Genomic DNA, 27,774 nt, shown 5'->3' with positions numbered 1-27,774 from the left:
ATCTAAATATAAATCAAACTTCTTTATATTGTGTATTTCTTCTATTTTGATTGAAAAAAATGTCATACAAATAAAGTCATTATTATTAGAATTATAACCATTGTTAACATGAGTAAAGGAGACTTTAAACTCATTATAAGCACACACACACACACGCACACGCACGCACACACACACACACACACACACACACACACACACACACACACACACACACACACACACACACACACACACACACACACACACACACACACACACACGTGCACGCGCATACACACACACACACACACACACACACACACACACAGTTCACCATTCATCCCCCTGACCACCGGAGGCCTGGGAACACAGAGTGTACCTTTGCCATCAAGTGGTCAGAAAGTTAAATCTACTGCACTGGGTCATCGCTCATTCTCTGCTGATTTCACTCATATCACCCCCACTCCCCCTCGCTCACTATCGAACCCAAACACACACTTATTCAATTTGTCTCCTTGTCGCATTCATATCCAGAGGTTGAAACTCTTGACTCCAGAGAGTTAACTGGAGAGATGAGATGAGAGAGGAATCAGAGCCGTGGTTAATGGGCCGTATCAAGTACAAACACACATGCGCACGCACGCACACACACACACACACACACACACACACACACACACACAAACAGGGCTCTGTCCCTGCCAAACACACCTGAGTCTCCTCTAAAACAACGCATCAGCATTCAGTTGAGACACTGAAATGTCTCTGCAGCCATTACAGAGGGAATACAGCATTACATCGTGCAATGAGTGTAACTACATGATCATCAGACAAAAGAGGAAATGCATTTGTGTTCACACAGGAATGTAAAATAAGAAGAATACCTTTTGCAATAGTTGGGATCCAGAATATTTTGCAGAAATTGATTTAATTTCTCCACCAAATGCTGAAGCCCAGAGCTTTACGCTACAACACAAAACAGACAAATAATAATACGTTTTGCCAACAGTCGCCCAAGAATTGTGGGAAAATGTGCATAAAAATGTGAAAGAAATACACAGAAAAATTAACTGATTTAACTAAATAAATGAAAACAATATGTTATTGTCAAAGTTTAAATATGGCAACACACAAAAAAAACATTTTAACAAATGCTATGAGGTTCAGGTGTGAGCAGCAGTGATGGATGTAGGTGTAAATCACTGAGTATCCCTGTCCTCTCCTCACCTCAGCTCCTTTTAAATGTCTTTAATATCTCCTCAGCTGTCATTTCCTTTTAGCTTTTTTTCTGACACGATCAGTCAAAAGATAATTGCCATGACCGGGTGTCCCTGACCTTCACTCTCCTGACAAATGATTGATTGTAATTTTGACGACCTATACTGTAGTTATTGGAGTTTCTTCTATTAAACTGTAAATGAGTCTGACAAAGCGTGGCAGCGAAATACTGCACCTGAAGTGTAGAACAAAGTTGAATGTAACCGTCCTGCAGAAGATATGGGTGCTTTGAGAATGCGGCCCTTAAGGATTCAGAAATTAAGGAAACTTTATTTATAAAAGCATGTTTAAAAAAAAAAAAGGATTTATATTAATGTTTAGTGGTTTAACTGTTTTTTATCTGCAGAGCCAAGTTTAAAAAAAAAAAAAAAACGTTCAGAGATTAGTCCTAAGCACAAACTTTTTATAAACATTTTCTAAAAGAATCACCAAAATTTAATAATAAATTAATCCCAGTAGATGTTTCGTATTGTAGTGTTAATGTGTATTGTTGTAGATTTTAAACTAAACTATTTACAGATCTTGCTGGAAAATTTAAGTTTAAAAGGGTGTTACACTGGCATTAGTGTTGTCCTGGTTTAGATCAACATTTTGAATATGCACTCAAATTGTAGACTTTTAAAAAAATAATAATTTCCCATAGTCCTGTGTTTATAGTGTTTATGATAAAACGTTTTGCAATTTAAAAGAGTCCCCAATCTGGTGCAGATACAATCTGATTTATAAAGAAAGTGTAAGTCATTATCAGTTCATTTTAGTTGTGATATAGTATAGACAATTTGAATTATTAGATTACACTTGTACAGGACTGCAAAACTGGGAACTATAACAAATGACAGTTAAAAAAAATATTGCTGTTTATCAATATTATACATTTAGAAAAAAATATTGTGATTAAAAATACCTCTGAAAATGTTTCTCTAGTCCATTACATAAAAATGGCTATCTGGTTTTATCAGAACCATACAGTGGAGCCTGACAGTAACACATATTATAACCATCTCATTAATAACACATATAATATAATTATGAATGTAAATGTATTGATTGTATATAATGTAACAATATCAGAAAAATAGCAGTTTGGTAAAGTTAAACCTCTTTGCTGCACCATTTTCTATTTTGAATGTCTTCTGTGATTTTTTTTTTTTTTAAAGCATGCTGATTATTTGCTAAAATCACATCTATAATTGAATGGTCCCTCCACCAATAGTATCCCTCTGAACCACTAATTAAACCTGTAATAAGGCCTATGTGAGGGGACAAGGATCTATAGTCAAATTAAACTCCACATGGTGCTCACTTTATGACAAGAATCAGATACATTTAGACAATCTATTAAAAAAAAAAAAAAAAAAGCCAATCTCTTGGTACCTGTTCAAACCTCCTTTCATCAATTTACATCTTTAAAGATGTCAATTTAAAATGCTGCACTTCTAATGTCTACCTTTCCTGTCTGTAAGGGATCAAAACGTTGTAAATTCCATATTTTTAAAAAGTTGCCTCTCACTCACACTGACAGAGGGATCCCTTGCTGGGACCCCGCCACCTCCACCACATTCAAGCCGACGAGGATCCAGAGTAAAAGGAAACTGCTGCTGCTGCTGCAGCACGTGTGCGAGACCAGGATCCTCCACTTCCCCGGCATCTTCACCGCTGCTTCGAAAAGATCTGGACTGTAAAAATCCCGTCCCAGCACCGTGCTGGACTGCTTCTGGACCCCGGTGCACCGTCTCCAGCCGCGGCACTGCCAGCACGTACACTACTGTATATGACTTGAGAGAGAGAGAGAGAGAGAGAGAGAGAGAGAGAGAGAGAGAGAGAGAGAGAGAGAGAGAGTCTCTATCCAGCCTCCATCCTGCTCATTCCGCTTCCTCTGTGAACAGGGGAAACCCCTCCTCAGTGGGCTCGTTGCTGCAAGAATCACGGACCTTTTATTCCTGGAAACGTGTCGTCTGCATGTTTGCAACGAAGCCTGATAATCTCGAAGAGATTAAATCAACAGAATCTGATTGCCGAAGAGGAATAGAGGGGGGTTCCTTATTCCAATTTACAGCTGAGAGGAACATCATGGACACGGACAGGTGTTCCCGGCCACAGAGCAGCAGAGCACATTTAAATTATCCTGCAAAAATAATTTAAAACAATCAAACAGGGAACTTTGTTGTCCTCTGCGCCGCATTTCTCTCACGTCGACACTTCAGAAGTTGTTGCATTTAACGCTGACGCTGCATTTCACTGTACACGCTTGATCACCGCTACTGTATTGTCTCCTATCTCCACGCTGCACAGACAGTAAAGAGAAAAAAACTCGACAACGTGTGATTTTCACGACAAATGTCTGCAATATGGATAATGCAGTGCATGACATAATACATTCCGAGGGACAAAAGGGTGCAATAGCACAGGATCAGGGGAGATTCCTATGTTCCTGAAATAAAATGGCTCTGTGGGCGATAATGAGACTGCAGATGTTTGATGAAGGCTTCCGCACTGCCAGCAGCACTGTAAAAGAAAAAAGTGCACTGAGTTCAGATGGATGCTACAAAACAGCCAAAATGAGAGACAGCAGTGGGAAAAGTATTCAAATCCTTTACATGTGTAAAGGGATGCAATATCACCACAAGTCAATGTCCTGCACACAAAATATAATTTAATTAAAAGTAGTTTTAGCAACAACATGCACTTAAAACATTGAAAGTAAAAGTACTAATAATGCAGAGTGGTTAATGTCAGCGTTGTAGTATTATATAATAGATTCACTGTTGTTGATGTATTAAATGTGGGCTTTAATTTTGTCCTTACTCAAGGCCAATTTGAGCTATTACACATACCTTTGGTGGTTTAATTTGAGATATAGGATCATAATTTACAAACTGATGTTTTGTACAAGACTGTAAATTCTTAACTTGAAAAGTACTGCTATTTTTTAGCTCTTAAATAAATGTAGTTTGGTGAAAAGTACAATATTTCCTGCTGAAATGCAGTGACGTAGCAGTATAAAGTGGCATTAAATAAAGTACAGTACTTGAACTACTTAGTTACTGTCCACCACTGTAAAGACACATATAAATCTTGTACAAAACCCCCTCTTTTGCTTATTTGTCAAACGATTGGCTAAAGTCTAATATTTCATCACTTTGACCAATGACGTCACACACAAGCATTTTCTCCATGTGGACCATTTCAGGTGTAAAGGTGAAGTGAGTGAGTCCTCTGCCACATAAAGTTTGGTCCAGTGCTGACTTTATAAAATAAGACCGGAAGAATGTTTCCATCGTCTCCTCTAAACGCTGATTAGGAAGCGATAATGATGTCAAGGCAGCGGTTGATACACCACCCCTCCACCACCACAGGGACCGTGTTTCGAATTGAAGCTTTTATTAGTTTAGTAATTGCATCGTACATCAAAGTTGTGAGGAGCCTGTACTGTCTGGGACGTGCCGATAAGGTGCCTGCATGTTGGATGACGGACAGTATCACCCAGTCTCTCCTCTCCCAACACCGCCTCCCTGAATGCTTTAATTAACTATCGACGGCAAATAAAAGCAGTTCTCTGTCACGATACTGAAGAAAGTCCTGTAGTTTTATTTGTCCGCTTAAAAACACGACTGGGACTCAGGTCCAGCTGAAGTGTCCTTGACTCAGGAATGTGTGACCTGTGCCCGGCCTCACCGCTACCTTTACGCATGAGGGTACAAACCACACTCTCTATTTGATTGCTTTTCTTAAAAAAAAGGTCACGACCTCCACCTACACAGAGCAGAAGGTCAAACAAACACATTTAGAGGCCTGTATGCATCTACCAGCGGTCAATGGTTTGATATGGTGAATTTTGCTGCACTGTTTGTGCTTTTGAGAAATATTTCTCTCTTTCTAGTGCAGTGGCGGTTCTAGACCAATTTTACTGTGGGGGCCAAGGAGGGGCACATTAGCACATGAAAAAATGGCAAAGATGATATTTAAGCATTCAAAATCTTTGAATGTCTTGAAAAAGACACAAAACGACCAAAAAAGACACAAAATGACCAAAAAAGACACAAAAAAACCCTACAGAAGACATAAAAATGACAAAAAAAGGCACAAAATGACCAAAAAGACACAAAATAACTTAAACAGACACAAAAAAGACACATAAATGACACCAATGACAAAAAAAGACACAAAATTACCAAAAAAGACACAAATGACCAAAAAAAGACACAAATGACCAAAAAAAGACACAAAATGACTTACAAAGACATGTAAAGACATGAAAAGTATTCAAAAATTGACAAAATAGCCCTATAAGACTCCATAGAGTTAAACTATTATACAATGTACACATTCTGGGTTCCTTTTGTGTACAATAAGATAATGTTTGAACAAAAAAAGGTTAGAATTGTTCCATTGTTCATTGTTATAAATTGATCATTTTATTATTAATTTGACACAAGGGCCACAGCAGGGGCCAACGGCTTCTTCACAGGGGCAGTGGCCCCTGCAGGCCCCTGTGTAGAACCGCCACTGTTCTAGTGCCTTTGAATTGAATGGGCTCCAACAGCTTCCAGCACAATTCTAATGATCTTAATGTTAATTAGAAAGACCTAAAAAAGCACCCTTTGAATAATAAATTGTGTCTGAAATGCTTTTACACAAAAGAAGAATGTGTCTTCTTGCTCACAGACATACACAGAAGCTATAAATATGCAAATAATAATAATTAATTTATTCAGTTTAACTCGGACACAGGATGCCCTCTACCTCACTAAAAATGAATGAAAAGATGAACTTTCTGTCATGCCTTCTTGATCAGTCTGCACAATGAAGCTTAAACGTCACAGTGAAATCACAACAAACACTTTTTTGAGTTGAGGTGGAGCTGCTGCATAAATCAGCATACGTTTCAAAGAGGAATACAGAGTTTTACTTTAAGGGTTTCACTGTCCACATTATCAACTAAAATAAACCAACACACCATTATCATTTAATAGTACTTGATAGTACTTGATGATTTCTGGTCTAAGTTTGCTTAATGTAAACTCATGTTTAATCTTGGAAATAGTAGTTTGGCGAAACAATTTAAATTCAAGGTTCACTTACTGGCATTAAGCAAAGCTTTCAACCAAAAAAAGGTCAGAATACTCAAGATTTGTTCTAGTGGGTGCTCTCTTTTCCCATTATTTTGCTGACAGGCCCTTAACACTTCCAGACAGTTCAGCAGTAATTCCCAGTGCTCACCCAGTATAGTCCCAGTGCTGTTCAGTCAAACAGCTAGACTCAGTCTCCATGGTAATCTTTTATGGTCTGGCCTCTTCAAATAACTCAAAATTAAAGATCTTGTTCGAGACATGAACCTTTATTATCAGAGCCAGACTGTTGGTGAACTCTTAAACACACAGTTGTAATCTCCATCTTGACTTGATTGGACATAACCCTCTTAGAAGGTTAAACATGGGCCACCTGTTGTCATGTTCAGTCCAGGGGCTTAACCTCACCTCGTGCCCCCAGCAGACAGGGGATAATTCATGCCAAACCACCTACAACTGTCAACTTATTCTCATCCTCTGAACTGTGACCACAGAAAGATTACATCTCACAATAGCAATGATAGTTTTTAATCATACAAACCTATTGTCATGGTCAAATAACTATAAAGCTTTAATGTGTTAATATGTGTAAATCAGAATCAATCTGACTCAGTGTCTGGTAACATTTTGAGTTGAGTTGAGGCTTATTTTGAGCACATCACAGCGATCCTGGTTCCAGATAGGGCTGGGTGATATGGCCCTAAAAGAATATCATGATATTTCAGGCTATTTTTGCGATAACGATATTCTTGACGATATTAGGAAATACTTAAAAAGATAGAAAATATGATTTTTTTAGTCTGTATAAATAAATAAAAATCTAAAATGTAGTGTGAAGTGGAAATCTCAACAGTTGCCAAATATCGGGGGCATATTTTGATGAATTATTGTAAAGGAGAATAAAGGTTCTTGTATGTTTTATTTAAGGCATCTTATTTTGACAGTCTTCTTGTAAGTTCTGTGGTGGATTCTGTTAACACACTGTGCTCTTATTTTGAAAGCTGCATGTGTTTAGCGACAGAGTAAGTAGCTTTTTGTGATTAAAACAACTTTAATTGTTAGCTAATATTAACCTTAGCCACTACATCAAGAAGTAGGAACATTGCCAATATCATGATATGCATTTTTTTAATCATAAAAAAAATATACCGATATTATCGTGAACGACACGATATGGCACAGCCCTAGTTCCAGACTCTCCATTGTGTACGTACATAAAAACTTAACCAGTTACTTTACCAGTCTGGGAATACTGATGGGGCTAAATGGGATCCTACTGCAGGAATGTGGACTTGTTCTTAAACTGACCTACAGAAAACCCTATCATCTGGAGGACATAAATAAATCAAACCAAGCCATTATCAACTAAAATAAGCTGTGAAGTTGTGTGGTAGATCAAGATGACATTTTAAGCCCCAAGACCAAATAAAAGTTGCCTTGAAGGTGGACGACAAAGCAAATCTTTCCCCCACACAAACAAAAAATCAAGGTGTCACTTAAAATCTCAAACTCATTCCACATAGATCTAGGGAAAGTGTTACATGCTTAAAAAATCCATCTGCACAGTCTCATCCAAGAACAAATATCTTCCTTACAACTGTTCTTTTAAACATTCTCTGTTCCTCACCTTAAGCTATGAATCAAAATAATAAAAATGCTTCAGTTATAGAAAAGAAAATACCAACAAGTGTCCACCATAATACATCAATCTGCTATTATTATTAATCTGTTACTAATGCCAGTATAATTACTTTATTAATCATTTAATGTTGATCAATTTAACCGGATTGCTGTGCCGAACTAGCTGTGTCTGTCTAACACTTGTCAATTATTTTTGCAGTAAGTATTTCCACTGTGCAACGACGCCTTTCAACTGGTTTAATTTAAATTCAAATTAAACCAATTTGTCAGTCACTCTCTATGTATGTGTTGAAAAACTATTTTTTTCCAAGGAGGTGGATCTTGCTTACAAGTCTATTTAATTTTGTTGTTGTTTTTAAACCCGTTTTACATGCAATCATCTCTTTGCGACTTGAAGACTTTAACTCTCTGTATGTTGGAGTCGGTCAGTCGTTCATTTTGTTGGCAAAACTTAATTGTCAGGGTTTTTTTTTCATTTTAGAAGTGTAAATGTACTAGAATGATCTTGTAAAGCTCATCTATTGTTCTTATATGTGGTCTATAAATAGTCTGACCTGATCTGACGTTGGTTAAACTTTCTCTGACCCTTAGTTTGTGTAAGCAAAACAAGATGTAGAGTCAGGGAGCAAAACAAACAGAAAGTGAGAGAAAGAGCCAGAAATAGATCATCAGCCCTCATCCATATATTTCACTACATGTTGTGACACACCTCTTCTGAGCTTTTCTTTTTTTGCACTTGCTTAGAGGACTGATCCTGAGGAGTCCTGTGGAGTCATTCTGTTTAAGTGCCTTTACAATCAAGCAAAAGGTGAAGGATCAAGGATCACCATTTAGTGGAATTACTCTATGCTAAGTCCAGACTGGATCGGGAGGACTTATGTTGAACTGTGGGCATTTAATCTCAGTTGTCACACTCAAGTAGTGAGATATTGAACATCTAGGAGCTCCGGGACAAGAAGAATCTTCCTCGCTTGCTTTTTAAAGCTTTGCATCCATGCAACCATCTGTTTTTTACCAAAATGCTTCCTCCTACGTGGGCCCACAGGGGGAACCCCCTTTGTCACGCGCTGGCTTCATCCTTCTCTCCATCATTATGGGAATTTTCACCGGTCCCGCCATCGTACTCAACGCTACAGTGATCATCGTGTCCCTCATGCACAAGCAGCTGAGGCAGCCGCTCAACTACGCTCTGGTGAACATGGCTGTGGCTGACCTGGGCACAGCCATGACTGGAGGGGTGCTGTCTGTGGTCAACAACGCCCAGGGGTACTTCTCCCTGGGAAGAACAGGCTGCGTGATGGAGGGCTTTGCGGTGGCCCTGTTTGGTGAGTGAAGAGAGGAACATAGTGCAATGGTTAACAGTCATGGAAAGAATTATTAGACCATTGTTTTTTTTACAGTTTCTTGTTCATTTTAATGCTTGGTACAACTAAAGGTACATTTGTTTGGATAAATATAATGATAATAACAACAATAGCTGATCAGAGTTTAATTCGAATTCAAAACTGCCCAAACAATCTTCAAAGCCAGCAATAATATGCTACCAAAAAACATACAGGCAATGTTTTCTGAACGGGAGGGAGGGTATAAGCTTAGGGGACAGCTAAACTTCAATGTCCACCGCAAACGCACAACCAAAAAGAGCTTTTGTATCAGCATCTACGGAGTTAAATTGTGGAATAAGTTAAGTGTGGAAGTACAGAAAAGCCAAAACATAAGACAGTTTAAAAACAAATATAAAGACATCATCTTTACAAAGTACAGAAATTTAGAAAAGCCTCTGTAACATGGACATATGTAGACTGTAGTTTTGTAATACACATGGTAATTGTATTTATGTTTATAATATTTATATTTATATAGTAATTTACAATATACATGTATAGGTATTTACAATGTAATATAAATTGTTTATAGTATATATATATATATATATATATATATATATATATATATATATATATAAACATATATATATGTTTGTTTATAATATTTGTATGTGAATATATTGATTATTCATATATATATATGTATATAGATATAGAGACCTGTTTAGGGGTAGGACTCGATATGTTTTTTTACTTCTTCCTACTCCCTTTCGAGCTTGCAGAAAGTGTCTATTTTCTCAATTTTTTTTTGCTTTTTTGTTTTGTTTTTTATTTATTCATCTATTAATATTTAAACTTGTTTTTTTTATTTGCTTGCATTTTCGAAATAAAGACAATCAATCAATCAATCAATAATTTAAGTGCTGATATTTAGCCATTTTCCATGGTGTTCTTGATAATAACCAAAATCGTTATCAAGAAAACCCTGGAAAATGGCTAAATATCAGCACTTAAATTAAACTCTTATGAACTATTTTGGTGTGATCATTATATTTGTACAAACAAATGTAACTTTATTTATACCTTATATAACATGATCAAGAAACTGAAGAAAAAAAGGGTGGTCTAATAATTTTTCCCATTACTGTATAGTAAAATTCTAGTGGAGAATTTCTCTTTTCCTATGTGAAATATGGCATTTTTAACATTTAATACAATGTCACAGTTCATCACTGTGCTCACATAATTTTCATTTAACCACATAACAATATTCATTCACATTTTACTTTCCCTCACTTGTCTGCAGGTATCACATCTCTGTGCACAGTTGCTCTAATCGCAGTGGAGAGGATGTTTGTTATATGTAAGCCATTGGGGCAATTTACCTTCCAAAGAAAGCATGCCTGGGGAGGGATTGCTTTATCCTGGTTCTGGTCCCTCACTTGGAATTTACCGCCCCTGTTTGGCTGGGGCAGGTATGAGCTGGAGGGCGTGGGGACGTCCTGTGCACCAGACTGGCACAGCAGAGACCCTATAAACGTCTCCTACATCTTGGCTTACTTTGCTGTGTGCTTTGCAGTTCCCTTTGTCATTATCTTGGCTTCCTACGGAAAGCTAATGTGGACACTGCACCAGGTGAGCCTTTATACACTTGACTTCATCACAGGCAGTGGTAGCAAGTAACTGCTGTAAGTAAACTTACTCTATTACTGTGAAACATTTTTTTCTCTCTAAGAATTCAAAGTAAGACGCAGTGACCAACTAATATTAAAAGGGTCATTTTAAGGGTGACATATTGCTTTATGTACAATTTTGAGGTACTTCACTATAGTATTTCTGTATGTAATTTCTAAGCTTAAAGGGAAACATCATACTTTTGTATCCACTACATTTATCTGACATCTGCAATGACTTAAGTAACTTGTCAAATATGACTTGATGTTTGTTAAGTTTATTAAATACAGTGAGTTGTTAAAGATTAATCCTGTGGCTTCCAACCTTGCAAAAAAGCAATGTTTAGGGCCCCTCAAAACTTTTCAGGTTTGAGGCTGAAGGAGCTATACATTATCCAATATTTCATAGAATAAAAGGCTAGAGAAAGGTCCCCCAAAATGTATATAGATTTGTGCTTTATTTGTTGTATTTTTTTTTTTCATATTTGTGGAGCACATCATTTTTTTCTTCTTTGCTCTCCAACTGATTATCTTAAAATCCATTTGTTTCTTCTTGTGACTTGGAGGGGTTCAGAACCCCAGGATAGGAACCACTGAACAATGTTTTTTTTCTTTTGATTGGACTGGAATAAGCTTCTTAACAGGATATATACAATTAGCTCAACCTCGACTAGCTACAATAGTCAAATGCTTATACTTGTTACAGGTTACAATAGTACATGGGCCATTTTTCTGCAGAATGAGTACTTCTACCATAGACTTCTACTGAAGTTCAACAGCAACATTGTAACTTAAGTAGGGAAAGTAGCAGCTAAAACAGCCCAAAGGCAATAACATATTGCAGAGACGTCCGATTCAAATATAAACTAACATTAATTAATGTTATTGTGACCGACATGGGGCAGGAGCGAGTTGACTGAATATATAAACTGAGTGTAACAAGTTTACAATTCTGTCTGATATCAAGAAAACAAACGTACATCACAGTCTGATGAACTTCGAAAGGCAACACATCATACATAATATTATATTTTATGATAAACAGCACTTAATTTAAAGAAACAGACTAGCTAATCGTCACACTGTTAAAATAATCGCCTAAGTCATTTTTTGGCAAAATTGGGTTGTTTTTTTTTCCTAAATCATCTCCTCATGACGCCGGCCACCTATGGTAAAATCACCTACATCCTCAGTTGATCAGATCATGTGATTTTACCCCTTTAAGATAATGGCCTATGTCAAGTGTGTGACTTAAGCGGATTATGCCTAAGTCAAAATAAAATGTGACTTAGGCAATTTTTTGAACATGCCTTTGTGACTAAAGCAAGATATGGTAACACTTTATTTTGAAGGTGTCTACATAAGAGTGACATGAGCGCGTGTCATAAACATGACATGGGATGTGTCATGAACATTAATGACACTTTGAAGTAACATTAATGCTCATGATACTTGTCATGTCATGTTTCTGACAGGCTTGTGTGACTCTTATGTAGACACCTTCAAAATAAAGTGTTACCATATCTTGCTTTAGTAACAAAGGCATGTTAAAAAAAATGCCTAAGTTATTTATTTCTCTTAAATTACATAATTTACACACAGTGTTATTACAATGCCAATAGCCATCCTTTGTTACATCTGTTTTGAGTGAAATGATCAATAAATGTCATATGTTACACTTTTGGTGAAGTTTTTTGTGTTTCCTGCAAAACGTGAAAAAATGAGTTAGCCGATTATTTTAACAGGGTGACGTAATACTACAAACAAGTTAGCTCAGTTTACATTAACCGTTAATTGCGTTATAACGTCCACTGAAGCGACACTTACCACAAGCATTTTTAGCCGGTAAAGTCCAAACACCAAAGTTGAGTCTTTTTCACGAATCCATTTATACCCTTACAAGCTTTTGTAGTGTTTCTGTGACTCTCCAGAGTAGGATGAGGGAAAGTTGATCAGTCATTGTAGATGTCAGGATACTGAAGGCTGCCCCGGCCGCTGTCCCGGCAGTTTAAATGCTCTTGGCAATCAACAGGGGACATTGTAGTGGCCTGTGATGTTTAATTCAACACGTTTTGATATGAAGTGTTTACCTCTGATTTAAAGCAGAGAAGCTGACCGCTCAGTTCCTGTTTCTGTCAGGTGGGTTAAGTTACCGCCACGCCCCTTCAGGAGACGAGCGGCAGGTCTGAGTCTATTGATTTCAGTGGGAGAAATGAAAGTGAGCACAGATTACTTCTTTTTTTCTTCTTTTGTCCCAGAGTTAGCAAAGTGCTATTATTGGCTTATTTTTCATAGGCCACATGTCTTCTGAATATTCTGACACAAAAAGGGCATTTTTTTCGACCAACAAATCAGGAGAAAATTAACTTTGGGACCTCGTCAATCTAAATGTGAATATATATATATATATATATATATATATATATATATATATATATATATATATATATATATATATATATATACTAGCAAAAGAAAATTATATTTGACTTCACAATACTTCAAAACCATAGACTGTATAAATACAGGAAGTGTTTACGATTTCATTGCATTGGCGAAGCTTGTTATGCCCTATCTTCCTTATATCCAGGATCTTTGCTTAAAGTGCACAGTTAACTGTTTCAAAGCAAGGAGTGTAGAAGAGGAGAAGACTGTCAATTTACATCACATTCACATTCATAGGTTAACTGGCGCTGCGATGTTGGAGGGTTACAGAAGACGGCGCTAGCAATAAAGAGATAGTTTCCACCCATGTGCTCATGTGGGGCGATTGGCTTGACGGAATCAACGTATTGTGTGATTTTGCACCACCTATTGGATGCTTTGGTAGATGCAGGCCAGATTTTATTTTGTTGTACCCCAAGGACATACGGAGCCCCTAAACGGACATGGAAAGGGGAAAAAATTAAGGTTGAAAAAAAAAAAAAATGTACTTTGCGAGATATTGCAGAAAAAAAAATCAAAGTAAAAAAAAAAAAAATTATACTTTTGCGAGATCTCTTTTTTTTTCTTCTTTCAATGTCCCTTAAGGGGCTCCGTAAGGACACAATGCCGTTTGACCCTGTGTCTTCTCCTGCTTCTACACTCATTGTTTGAGAATAATACCAGTGCCATCAATTTTGCTGACACTTTTGCTGCCAAAATGGTGAGATCAACAAACTGAGTCATACAATTTCAAGAGCTCTAGTACCGTGTCATCCTCCAACTCAAAACTTTACAGACATGCGGTATGCTTAGGTCAGTGGACCCTTTACTATTTTAAGCTACAATCTATGTCACAGGTATCAAAGATGGCCTGTCTGGAAGCTGGTGCAGTAGCTAAAGGAGAGATGAAGGTGGCGTCCATGGTGGTTCTAATGGTCCTGACATTTCTGATCAGCTGGATGCCTTATGCCAGCCTGGCCATGCTGGTGGTCTACAACCCAGATGTGGAGATTCACCCGCTGGTCGGCACAGTGCCTGTTTACCTAGCCAAGAGCAGCACTGTGTACAACCCCATCATCTACATCTACCTCAACAAACAGGTAGTTTAACTCCACATACAGCGCATAATTGAATTTAGTCAGATGTGATGAACACAATGTGGCTGTGAATCAGCTTTAAAATACTTCACAGCAGCACCATCTAGTGGTACTGATGGTCAGTATACATTGTCATAAGATATTGAGGGCAAAGATATATTGTAATAATAACTTCTACTGTTGAATTGTAAATATAATAATTGTAATGGATACATTAAATACATTTAATTTAGACAAATCAAGAGTTTTAAGTCTTCCCTTATTAGAAAGGGCCTTTATTGCAGAATTTCTTAATCACTAAATTTTTTCAAGACTAAGAAAAAACAGTGCATGTACATAACTCTTTTATGAAAAGTTGTTTGAGTCATCGTAACAATTTCAACACTTTATTTTAACCAACCAGATTTAGCATTTAAAAGCTCTATATAAACAAAATAAATGGTGCATAACCTATACACACTATAATATCCTCTACAGCAGCTATCAATACTTTTGACAAATTGCAACTGTGTTACAACTACATTAATAAGTTCATTTTTCTGCTTTAAAATACATTATAGTATTTTATTATTTAACGTTTTTATGATGCTTGTAAATGCTAAATGGAGAGAATTAAAGATGATTTTAAAAAAAAGTTATTGTTTATTTGTCTATATATTTATTATTGTTGAATATTTGTTAAACATTATTCTATAGCATATGTCATTTACATGATTTGTATGTATGTATGTATGTATGTATGTACAGTACAGGCCAAAAGTTTGGACACACACCTTCTCGTTCAATGCGTTTTCTTTATTTTCATGACTATTTACATTGTAGATTCTCACTGAAGGCATCAAAACTATGAATGAACACATATGGAATTATGTACTTAACAAAAAAAGTGTGAAATAACTGAAAACATGTCTTGTATTTTAGATTCCTCAAAGTAACCACCCTTTGCTTACTAGAATATAAGACATGTTTTCAGTTATTTCACACTTTTTTGTTAAGTACATAATTCCACGTGTTCATTAATAGTTTTGATGAATCTACAATGTAAATAGTCATGAAAATAAAGGAAACGCATTGAATGAGAAGGTGTGTCCAAACTTGTACTGTATGTATGTATGTATGTATGCACAATAATGCACCTTTATAGCTGCTGAATGTTTTGTTAATGCATAAGATTGTCTTGGCTGAACTTTGTACTCTCCTGCTCATTGTGTTTTCTTTAGTTTCGTAAATACGCAGTGCCATTCCTGCTGTGTGGTAAAGAGCCCTTGGTGGACGATGATGCATCAGAGGCAGCAACGACTGTGGAGCCTCCAAGTGGCAAAGTGTATCCCGCCTGAAATCTACACACATTCCTTAAAGTGATTCTTGCCTGAAACATGTACTATTTAGTTTCCACATCCTTTTTGTCACTTGCTACACACACATCAGCAAAACTAGAAATGCAGTGTTTGAATGTTTGTGTATTTTAACTGTGATTTTATAGTAGATATGAAGCTTTCTTTAATGTCAGGTGTAGAGACTGTACAGTGTTTGTGCTCTAAAAAGTGCAGAATACAAATGAATGAGAAGAGTAATTCAGCATAAGTTTATTCAATGATGATCCATAGAAAATAAAATATCAGTATCGATTCAAATAAAGTCAAGGCCAAAATAAAATGAAAAATACAAAAAAATGCATTGATAAAAAACCTAGAAGGTTATAGTAAAGCATTTGCTACTAAGAGAAATGATGTTTACCGAATAAAAACATTAAGGAGCAAATATCAAGACTTTCAAGTAGAGAACATTACCATGGGTCTTTCCATACTTTTGTACATATTTTACATTATCTTCTATTTTAATACAGCTTTCAGAACATTAATAGTTGTAATAGTAATTATAATCATAACAATATGAAGAAAACTGATAGAAACGTTCAAATCAATATGTGTTTCTCTGTAAACTGTTACCATTTTATTTTTTCCCTACCTGCTAACAGAGAAACAGTGCACCTTGAAAATATTTTTTAATACTCTTTCATTCCCAGCATTGTAAGGTGAGGTGTAAATGACAAATATAGATTCCACTAAACCATACACACAGTCACAAAAAGTACAAAATTGTCTCACCTTAATACACAAATCTGTTTAGAAAAAGGAGAAACAAAAGCACTATACAGTTACTTGTGCAAAGACAAACAGCTATGTGCTAATATTTAAATACCATTGGTATAGACTGAACCAAATCATTATTTTCTTTTTTCAGGAATCCCTGACATGAGGTAAAAGTAAGTTCTTTTCATCTTTAGTTTAACACAACTTTTAAAAGTGTTTACAAAATAATGCATATCTTCAGTTCATCAGTACTGTAATTGCTACGAATAGTACAATGTGCCTGTTATGTGCATTGGTCCTTTTATATGACAGTCATCAACAAAAAGGACTAGAACACATTTTTTTTTACTCACAAACAATTCAAAGAGCCCTTTCAATGTGCACACAAAATGGAAAACCTACATTTTCATGACAGTATTCGGTTGAATTAGAGTACAGTCTGCACTCGCCTACAAATCAAACACTCATGAACGACACATTAACCCTAAATATCCTCGGTGCTAATTCAAACCCTCCATGTTAATGCCTGAAAAAGCCCACTTCTCTTTATTTAGTTCAGTATCTGTTTTGCACTAGATCAATAAATGATAAAATTGTTGTCTTGTGTTCCAACTTGTGGACTTCTTTTTATGCATCCAGGCTGAGTTTTCCCTCCTAGTCTCATTAAGAAATATGATTAGGGGAAAAACACAAAGTCCATGTTCAATCCTCTCTAATCACCTTCAAAGACTCCACCGTGGGACACTGTGACAGACAGCTAAATTGAGACAATGATATGTTGTCACCGATGCCTAACGAGGTATACTGTATGCAGGAACCAGGCAGGCTGAGAGAGAAAGGGGCGGGGGGGTTAGTATTGCTTAGCCTCTCTCCAGCATCCTGACACCAGGACACCGACTGTCCTTCCACCTAGAACACACGTTGGACTGTTTCTGACCTTTGGATGTGTGCATGTGTCTCCTGCCACCACAGGCTGCGAGGCCTCACACACTACATGAAGGCTAAGATGTGATTGCCAAGAATCAGTACAAAGGTTTAATGGATTTACACCATCAACAAAGAGTATGTCATGGAAAATCCCAGCACAAGCTATGAGAAATATTAATTTATCCCTGTTATTACCATCTTATCATTTTTTCGTTCTTTCAGCAGCAAAAAGGCATTTCAGTAGGGGCTGACGAAACCTAGGTTTGACTCTGAAACCAACTAAAAAAGCAGCATTGTTAATGCACTATGCATTTTAAATCCTTGTGCATGCCCTGCACAAAATATGCAAACAAATGTGTTCATCACATCTGTAGAAAATTTCAGCGCTGGATCCTAAAAATGCTCCTTTAAAGGGGGCTTAACCTTATGCAACTGGTGTTGGTGTAATGAAGTAACACGTGTACTCCTAAGCTAAGAAATCAAAGCCATTTGCATATCTTGTGCAGTAGTGTTGTCACACAAGCAGAACCTCTTAAAAATGCTGTTTTCATAGGCAAAATAATGGGTGCATATAGCAACAAAAAAAATAAAAAGGCAAATAAATATCAGAATCTTATACCTAATAAAATAATGCAAGTCTGCTTTTATAGCATAACTGGAGTCACAAGGGTCCATATTGCTGATCTTTTAAATTATACATAATTACAAAATATAGAATATCTCTTTACAAAGTTTCTTTTGATATATAATACAATTTACAGCATATCAACTATGAAATATTAACCAGGATATTCTAAAAATTTTAAAATAACCTGCCTGCTAGTGCATTTATCACAAATGCTTTGTCGCTTCAAAAGTACATATCTCAAGTTGAATGATGCTTTAAGTAGGACAGTTAGTTCCTGCATAATCTGGTACAACTCTACTGGTGCTCTTCAATTTTTGACTCAGCTGTAGCGATCATTTAACAATCTGCTCTAACAACAAAGGGATCAAGTCATACTAACGACTACGGGAGGAGATATGCCTTTTCTATGCTTGCATTGAAAACTTGCATGATATGCCAAACCTTAATAAAGTGACCGAGGTAATGACATCGTACATCTGATTGTCATCACCCTTGAGAGACCCGCCCGAGAGAGTATCTCACACCTTTGCCAACTGGTCCATCGTTCACTGGCATTAATGTCCTCATCTCTGATAGGCTGCAGGCTGAACCTGTACGTCACCTCCATCTCGAGGCCTTCAACAGGAGGGAGCAGTCAGTCCCTCTGTGCTCAGCAGGGATGGTATCTGGGTTGTGACCTCCGTTGCTGGCAGGTGGAGACAATTTTAATGAACGGGGCTAATGTGTCTCTCTTCATTATGCCTTTTCTCTTAAATGTAAAAGGCACTTCTTTTGGTCAGAGCCAACAGATGCATTTTTTTTTTTTATTTTTTTTTTATTTTCACTGATTGTAGTCTGATAAAGTTGCAGATTTCTCCAGCCACTGCTATAAAGTCGTGATGCAGATCATCTCGTCTGCCAGGTCCTCCTCATAAGGAGCTCTCGGTTCTGTCTCTGGCTCCTCGTCGCTGTAGCTGGCTGCAGTGTCCTGCAGTTCATAGTCCCTTGGAGTCAGAATGGGGAAAACTTGGACCCCGTTGATGCTCGGGGCCATCCCTCCGTTCAGCAGGTGGCTGGCTGCACTCTCCATCTCATCTATCGTCATCTCGCATGCATCTGCTATCTCGTGCTTTGTGGCAGCGACGAACTTGGGATCCTTGGCGTATCTCCCAAGCCCTTCTGATATCAAAACCTGCTCGACAGAGAGAGAAGAAAAATGTTAATGTGGATTTTTGCACTTTTGTTTTACTTATCTTGCTTGTCACAAACTGTTGACAGCAGCATAAATCTAAAAATGTGACTGGGAGATGAAATTATTTGGCACATCTCTTCTCTCCCTACATCCTGAACCGATACTCAAACTCACCGCTTCCACAAGGCTGGTGGCGCTGCCTCTCTTCTGGTGGTACTGGTTGTGGTACTCAGGCGGCACCTGCAGGTGGACAGGCGAGTACGTCCTCTGGGAGAACTCCGGGTCATCTGTGTACCAGGAGCTCTTGCGCACAGACACTTGGCTGCTAGCAGCACTCTCCCTGTGTGGGTTGTCCACACGGATGAGAGGGGTGTAGTATGGTGACTGGTCTTTACTGGCCGGTGTGGCGGGGGGAGTGGCCCAGGAGCGGGTGGAGCGGGTAGGGGAGAGGCGGTGGGCTCTGCTGGAGTCCAGGCCTGCTACAGCCATAACCTGATGGTTCATGACAGACACCAGATACAAACTTTAAACGCAGCAGCAGCACACTCAACTACTGCTACTCCAGGAGCATGTGTGCACAATTTATCTTGCTTCAAAAATATGTTTTATATCAACTTATTTTGGGACTGAGCGAAATAATGAATCCAAACATGTCCAAAATGTGACACAGTCATCAAACAGTGAGCAAACAGTACAGGTGAGACATGTGCCTGTGTTACCTGGTGCTGCATAAGGTGCAGTGGTAGAGCAGTACGCTGATGTGGAAGCTCGTCCTGGCTACTTTGTCTGCGCAGACACTCAAAGTTGAAGGATGGCCTCCTGTTACCTGAACATCAGGAGTCAGGAGTGGACCAGTGAGTGACCTCATGCAGGAAACTTTTACAGCATGCAAACACTCAAGGGACTATAAAACTGAGTGAGTGGGCAAAGCATACAGTGAGTGTTGCATGTATTGACAAGACTGCATTTAGTAGTGACTCTTTGGTAATAAACACGCTGTGTTGTGACTTATTTTAATAAGTCTACAGTTTATTCATATCTAGCCTACAGCCTGTTCTTCTTTTCTAATTGTGTTCATATGGCAAATGAATGAAACATTAGCCATCTTGGCAACATCACAGAACAGTTATGATGATGATGATACAGAAAGCAACAAAGCCACCTGTATAGAAGCCAAACTTAGAAGTATTACTAATTATCAACTTCTGTAGATGATGATATTTCATTATAATGGTGCTGCTGTGTGCATAAAAGGGGATAGAGGACACATGCCAGCTCCAATCTTTGGATCCTACATGGACCCCCAGAGAAACAGCAAATAGTTTATTTGCACAATTTAATTCGATACAGAAGTTAGCCCGATGCGATAAAGATAAGAATGACTCTTCATGAGACAAGCGAATCCCAATGAATGACCCCGACTCCCTTTAGCTATATAGTTTAGAGATTATTATAGATCAAGACAAAACTGACAAAAGACAATTACCATTTGTTTCCTCCATCAGCACCACTGACAGTTCCTTTTGATTTATCAATAAGCCACCGGTGGTCCAGAGCCATAGTGGGGACCATCGATTCTAACTTGCACAGACCTCAGTCAGATAAAGGATCGCTGAGTAAGGCAGATTAGACTAACATATTCTATAACTAAAGAACCCCTCTGCCCTCACTCTCTCTGCCCCTTAAATTGTTTTGGGGGGATGGCATGTAAACAAGGGGGATGTATTTTGGTAATTTAGCTAAGAAGGAGGATGGCATCCTGCCTTAAATCACCCAGACATGTATAGGCTAAACATTCTCCAGGATATAAGAGGGTAAGGTACCTTGAGGCGTGGCAGGAAGCAGCCGTCTCTTTGGTGACCTCCGTGAATCGCGGTAGAGAGGCTGCTCGTCATCGTCGTAGTAACTGTCAGGGTGGTGGTAACCTTTGGGAGTCTCATACTCCGTGTCACTGTTCTGATACCTGTCAACAAAGAGAATAAGTGTTGCACACACCAAAACCGTTTCATTTTGTTAAGTTTCTGTTTTTTTATACGTCTTTACCATTCAGAGTACATCTACATATACAGGTGCATCTTATTACATTAGAATATCATTCAATGGTTCAAGTCAAATAGCCCAACCAAGTAACAAGTGCTTATATTTTTCTATATTAAACATACTTTTTAAAATTGGTCTTTTGTAATGTTAAACATTTTTGAGACACTGAATTGTAGGTCTTCATTAAATGTAAGCCATGATCATTATAATTAGAAGTCATTAAATAATTAAGGCATGAAATGTTTCTTTCTGTGTAATGGATCTATATAATGTGTTGTTTCCACTTTGTGAATTGACTTACTGACATAAATACATTTTTTTATGACATTCTAATTTATTGAGCTGCACCTGTGCATATGCTGCAAAAAGGAATACCTGTCCCCTGACAGCATGCTGTCGTCTTCATAGAACTCCTCCCCGCTGTAATACTCCCCAGAGAAGCGGTCTTCATCAAACTCCTCCTCTCTGCGAATGGTGGGATGGTGTTTATCCACTCCATGGGACCTGATGAAAGGTCAGGGCACAGGGATCAGAGCGTGCACGCTGCTGCTGCTCAAGGAAGCAACTGGAATATGGCCATGCACTGCCATGCAGACGCAAGCCTCCAGGGGGCAGCGATGCAACTGACCACCCTTGTAAATATTAATCACAGCCAAACCAGACAGCAGGCAGAAGTTTCAAGCCGAAGAGCATCACTCTGTCATCTAATCATCTCATCCAGTTTGAGGTTCTTTGTTAGATTTATTAAAACACAAGTTTCTTCTGGAGTGATTTAAGACTAGCTGTGACTTTTTAAAAAACATTCTCATACACCTCCTTGTTTTTTTTGACCATCTGGGTCCTTCTTCAAAGCAAGCAAGTCACTTTTACACATGCATAAAGCAGGGCTGCTCTCAGCGATATGCTGGCCACGAACATTTATGTTATTTCTTCTTCAAAGGACACAACTGCGTTATAAGAGAGGCAGATGATAACCAGACTGGCCAGCATATAGCACGTAACACGGACTTAGCAAGGATGCAACCATTCCCCGATCCAAAACCAATTAAAAAAGAAACAAAAGAATAAATAAAAACAAAGTCCTTCTTTTGCTGTTGAGACAAACTGCTGGAGCCAAACCTAGGAAAGCAACATACCTAACATAGGTCTCATAGTAGCGCCTTCTGTCCAAGAAAGCAGAGGGATGGTTGAGAGAAAGCATTTTAGTTAGGAAGGAGAAAGGGAGGAGAGAACACAGAGAACAGGGCAGAGAAAGCATGACATATATATCATACAGTATATGAAGCATATACAGCATTCTCATATATATGTATGAGGAGGAGAGAGCGTGATGAGGATGTCGACTCCAGTGTTGGTTGACAATTCCATTTTCTCTTCTTAAGATAAGAAACAAACTAAAAATCATTTGTCTTTCGTAAAGTGGCAGCAATGAAATTGTCCCCCAAACTTATTGGGCACTGAAGAAAAAACAGGCCCAAAAACTGGATCTTCTGACTAAACAGAGCATTGGAAATCAGGAGATAAGTGCACTATTGATCACTTATGAAATTAACTGTCAGTATGAGAGTCGGCGTGTGATCCATTACGGAGTGAAGGGTTTACAGTACAATAAAGGTTTGTGAAAAGGAAAGGTTTGATAAGAAGCTGCATCCTGCCTGTGGGAAAAAAAACACTTATGCAACAGATAATGTTCTTCTCGCTGCAGCGAGCACTGAATGCATAGAAGCTAATGCATTTTTGGTTACACTTTCTATGATGCCCATGTCTTTTGTATTGTATTATAAACATATGCATAATGCATTATAATTAGCTTATAGAACTGTATAAGTATAGTTAGATGCACTCATAATTACTCATAATGCTTTATAACAATACTCATAATACAATATGAAGCATTTTATACTGACTTGTAAGGTCAAGTATGATAATATCTAATAATTTCTGGCAACCTACTTTACTAGATCATCTCTATAATGCATCATCAGCTGCTTATAATGTAATTATAATATAAATGTATAAGCACTGTATAATCTAAATTAGCAAAATGGAAACATCCACCATTTAGATAGGTCAAACCTTTCCAGGACTCAGTTTATTTTATCTATTGTTACCACCTAACATTGTTTTGGGGATATATAATGTGAGTCAATTTTCACAATTTAGATAAAAGAAAAAAGTAACCATTAATAGTGACTTATAACCAGCTTGTAATGTATTACATCTTCTTATATCACAGGATTTTTATTAGTTCAATTACAGAAGCTAAAAACCAATTAGAATAACTCATAATCAAATTATAATGCATTACAACAGTGATGATAATGTATTACAACTATGACTGACTGGCAAATATGAAGTATTATAATACTTTGCCTTATAAGTCCTGATAAAATTATATATATATATATATATATATATATATATATATATATATATATATATATATATATATATACACATATATATTAGAAATGCTTATCATTTAATTTTACAGTGCTCTATAAGCAAATTATAACACATTATACATATGTTTAGGATGCATTTTAGACATAGGCATCATAGAAAGTGTCTTTTTTTTAATTTCCTTAGTTAATTTCTCAGACAGATCACCGCAGGAAACAATGGAACAATATAATCTCCAAAACATGTGCAATAGTTTTTCCTTTATCCATCTATTAAATTACATTTGCTAAGTTATTAAGTAAGATCACACCACCAAACTAAATGTGCTCAGAGACACAGCTGAGAGATCTGACTCTACATCAATGTTTGAAGACTTTCTGCAGCAGTGGCTGATGCTCAGTGTGTGTGGGTACCTTTGACCCTGGGGCGTCCGCGGCTTGTCGTAGTCGTAGTAGGAGCTGCGGAGACCTGGGTAACCGTTGGGAGGTGCATGTTCGTAGTAACGATGGTGTCCTCCGTTGGGCAGGCTGGACACGTTGGCATTGTTGAGGTTGATGTTGGTGGATTTGGGCGACTTGCCGTAGGAGTTGTGGTGGCGGTGGTGATGGTGGTGGTGGTGGTGATGGTGGTTGGGGTGTGACATTGCGTTAGCTCGAGACAGGCGTCCCACCGGCTGCTCCATGTGTGCGTAATGAGGCGGAGGCTGCACCTGCAGAGGGCGTTGTGTGGCGTTGGTCTGGTGGCCGTTGGAGCGCCGATGGCCACCGTTCATGAGATGGTTACCAAAGAGGCCGCCGTTACGCTGCAAAGGAACGCTCACAGTAAAACCACCAGAACTTCTCCTTCTTACAGAGCAGCAGAACAATTGTGGCATTGATGTTAAGTCTCAGGGCTGATTTTCTTTTCAGAAATTGTATGAGCAAAAAGAAGTTCAGAAGCTTCATGGCACATGACGTGAGCAAAAATGAATGCACTGTTTGTAGTTTGTTGGAATTGAAATGGAGGAAAAACAAAGGAAACCAAAATGAACAAAAGGCTACATATTGTAGCAATAAAAACTACAGACAATACGTCTACTGGATATTTAGCTGGTTCATGTTCCATATTTAAGTACATTTCCTTTTATAAATAGCTTTTTTATATGTACATTACCATGGCAAACACCAGTAAGTAACTTTACAAGCACAACATTTTACATTCCTCCTGTCATGTAAAATTAAATCAGTTACCCTATAAATTTCCTCGTCTTCCTCTGGAATAAAGTCTACTAGCTCGTCATCTTGCAGATCACATGATATCGCTCGGCGAATTTCGGGCCCAATATCATGCAGCGTGCGAAGGCCAGCCTGAAACCATGACAATAAGAGGGCTAAACGCTACAGCGGGGACCTTCATCTCACAACTCACAGTAGGAAATCTAACATCATACAGCCACAACCACCACACACACACACACACACACACACACACACACACACACACACCTGTGCTGGAATATGCAACACCTGACATTTACAGACTGTGAGAGATGAGAACACGCAGACAGACAAATGTGCTCTCCTGAATGCAGCCTGCTGTGACGATTACTCTGCGGAAATGTCTTGTGAAGCGTCCAGCTGTGCTCTGTCTCACGTCTGCTGCAGTGAGTGAATAATTACTTTTCCTCCTATCATTTACTTTACAAGTGTACTTAACTAAATTAGCACAAAATACACAAAAATGTCATTATAAATAAATTAAAAGTTTACTGTCTGACGCTGATATATGGGGGTTTATTGTAGCCATATATCACACAATAAAAGCATGGGCGGATTATGAGACAATGGGGCCCTGGGCACAGACATGCAAAAGGACCCACCACCTCTCCTACACAGGAGACTCACTATGTAGTTGTTTTGTGTTACCTTGAAAATACTCCAGTCTTTTTGTAGTTAAGATTTGTCCATTGTTGTTCTCTTAGTTTTTTGTAGTCGCTTTGGATCACTTTGTAGTTGTTTTGTGTCTCTTTGTAGCTGTTTTGTGTCACTTTGAATTTGTTTCGTGTCTCTTTGTGGTTGTTTTGTGTGTCTTTGTGGTCATTTTGTGTCTCTTTGTAGTTGTTTTGTGTCTTTTGTGGTCATATTATGGCTGGTTGCAGTCATTTAGAGTCTCTTTGTGGCTGTTCTTACCCATTTCATTGTCGTTGCTATTCTCTTTGTGGCTTGATGGCGCTGCTTTTCATCTCTTTGTCATTGTTTTATATTACTTGTGGTCATTCTGAGTCCTGATTGGTTACATGTCTCTTTAACTTACATTTTGCCGGTTTAGGTGCCCATTATGCCCGTTCAGTAATCCATCTATAAATCTAAGGTAACAGAAATGGCGAGAAGCTTTGCATGTGAATTGTCGATGAGACGGTGAGTGAATTGTGATGCACAGAAAACACATGATGGAGATGATGGTTGGAGACCATGACACACGCTTAACATCAAGATATTTAAAGACACAGAGACACGAATAACAAATTCACACATTGGAAACATAAAAAAACAAAACAGGAACAGATTCATACTGTACACCAAGATCATGAACGCCCTGCTGGATCATAAACCATAACATTAGCACACTTAATGATATTTGAATGAAATGTATAAGGACACATTTTACAGACTTGATGCAACAGAATTGCAATGCTCATAAATCCATGTTTTCACACAATTTCAAACAATCTCTCTCTCATAAATAAAACACGGACACAAACTGTATGAGACTCACCTGCAGAGCGATAGCTGTGTTGTTCTGCGACGGGTGAGCACCCACCAGGCCTTCCTCTTTACGTTTCTTGAATTTCCTAAAGTAGTCCTGTATCAGGAAGGTGGCATAGAACTTCCCCACGGTTACCTCATCATCTGAGTGAACAGACCACACAAATGCTTCCTGTGTCAGCAGGTCACTACACACAGCACTCTGGGAGAGAGAAGGAGAGGCTCTTCTGCCCTCTTATCCATTCTACTAAAAACTGTGGATCCATCACGTCAGGACTGCAGACAAGTGAGGAACTCTTCCACCCCCAATCAACCCCAAAATGATTTATATCCCAATTATATACATCCATCTTGATGGTGTATATACTGTACCTCAATCTGCACCACATGGCATCCTTCACTGTGTTTTAAAAAAGAGCAGAAAATCAAGTATTTGCTACAAAAACCTCCATGTATTGTGTGTGCATTTCTACATCGGAACAGATAAATAAAAAAAAGAGATCTTCTACATTATATGTATGTTTGATTGTATCAATTTGACCCATAAAAGCTGTGAGTAATAACTACAGTAAATTCTGTCCTTTCTTCTTTAACGTTGCACTACTGATGAAAAGGACAGAATAAGCAGATTCATTGTCAGCTAGACGACAAATAAACACACAGTATGATTATAAACAGGGTTGGGTGGTTTTCGATTATATGTAATTGGGATTATGTAATCAGTTTACAAAAAATAAATCACTATAATCAGACCAGATTACATAAAAAATTACAGATTACAGTTAGATTGTCAAAGATAGCTTGATTACATTTTTGATTATGTTTTAAGAACATGGCAATTTAAAAAAGATTTAGTTTTATTAATGGTGACTTGACCAATATTTGTATAGTATATGTTTATATGTATGATTTTTGGATAATTTAATTTTTATTCCTTTTTTTATAGCATTTAAAATGGTAGATGAACATTTGACTCCTCTTGTATTACTATAACAAACTCCTATTTGTAGCCTTTTTACTTGCACAAAAAAACAGCATCCCATGTGTTGTAGAAAAAACACAGTACACCTGCAGTTTGTACTGTACTAGTGATGGTAATTTGATTTGACCAACTGTAAATGCTGAATATGCAAAATGCATTTTAGTTACATTGAAAATGTTTTCAGGTTTCAAAGAGAGAAAGTATGTGTAGAACCCATTTTTCGGTTGGATTATGTGATTAATTGCCATGTAAGTACTGACTACATTTCAAAGTAGTTTGACCCAACCCTGGATA

At 37.8% G+C, this 27,774-nt stretch overlaps 3 protein-coding genes across 4 annotated transcripts in view; 1 reads left to right on the top strand and 2 right to left on the bottom strand.

The window, feature by feature from the left end:
• Positions 1 to 2,938, bottom strand: part of LOC131968346 (voltage-dependent calcium channel subunit alpha-2/delta-3-like) — a 38,753-nt gene extending 35,815 nt beyond the window's left edge. For both annotated transcript variants that reach the window (XR_009394032.1, XM_059329179.1), the window contains exons 1-2: positions 2,775 to 2,938; positions 867 to 948 (exon numbers count right to left, since the gene is read on the bottom strand). Coding sequence is in view for 1 of the 2 variants with exons in the window: in XM_059329179.1 (XP_059185162.1) it covers positions 867 to 948; positions 2,775 to 2,908 (216 nt within the window). In the remaining variant the exon portion in view is untranslated. The remainder of the gene's footprint in view (positions 1 to 866; positions 949 to 2,774) is intronic.
• A 5,829-nt stretch (positions 2,939 to 8,767) lies between these two features.
• Positions 8,768 to 16,472, top strand: LOC131968812 (parapinopsin-like). The gene is made up of 4 exons (XM_059329840.1): positions 8,768 to 9,295; positions 10,605 to 10,933; positions 14,253 to 14,495; positions 15,713 to 16,472. Exons 1-4 carry the CDS (start codon positions 8,965 to 8,967, stop codon positions 15,827 to 15,829), a joined length of 1,020 nt encoding a protein of 339 aa, XP_059185823.1. The 5' UTR covers positions 8,768 to 8,964; the 3' UTR covers positions 15,830 to 16,472.
• Positions 16,473 to 16,610: 138 nt separating this feature from the next.
• cacna1da (calcium channel, voltage-dependent, L type, alpha 1D subunit, a) overlaps positions 16,611 to 27,774 on the bottom strand; it is an 88,845-nt gene continuing 77,681 nt past the window's right edge. Inside the window, exons 39-47 of the mRNA XM_059329838.1 lie at positions 26,509 to 26,642; positions 24,984 to 25,100; positions 24,168 to 24,556; positions 22,488 to 22,514; positions 21,727 to 21,855; positions 21,135 to 21,274; positions 20,031 to 20,137; positions 19,486 to 19,803; positions 16,611 to 19,311 (exon numbers count right to left, since the gene is read on the bottom strand). Of these exons, the coding sequence (XP_059185821.1) occupies positions 19,006 to 19,311; positions 19,486 to 19,803; positions 20,031 to 20,137; positions 21,135 to 21,274; positions 21,727 to 21,855; positions 22,488 to 22,514; positions 24,168 to 24,556; positions 24,984 to 25,100; positions 26,509 to 26,642 (1,667 nt within the window). The 3' untranslated portion in view covers positions 16,611 to 19,005. The remainder of the gene's footprint in view (positions 19,312 to 19,485; positions 19,804 to 20,030; positions 20,138 to 21,134; positions 21,275 to 21,726; positions 21,856 to 22,487; positions 22,515 to 24,167; positions 24,557 to 24,983; positions 25,101 to 26,508; positions 26,643 to 27,774) is intronic.

The sequence above is a fragment of the Centropristis striata genome, chromosome 3, assembly GCF_030273125.1.
Source record: "Centropristis striata isolate RG_2023a ecotype Rhode Island chromosome 3, C.striata_1.0, whole genome shotgun sequence".
Classification (NCBI taxonomy): domain Eukaryota; kingdom Metazoa; phylum Chordata; class Actinopteri; order Perciformes; family Serranidae; genus Centropristis; species Centropristis striata.
Note: the sequence above shows the minus strand (reverse complement) of the source record. Positions and strands in the feature narration are given on the sequence as shown.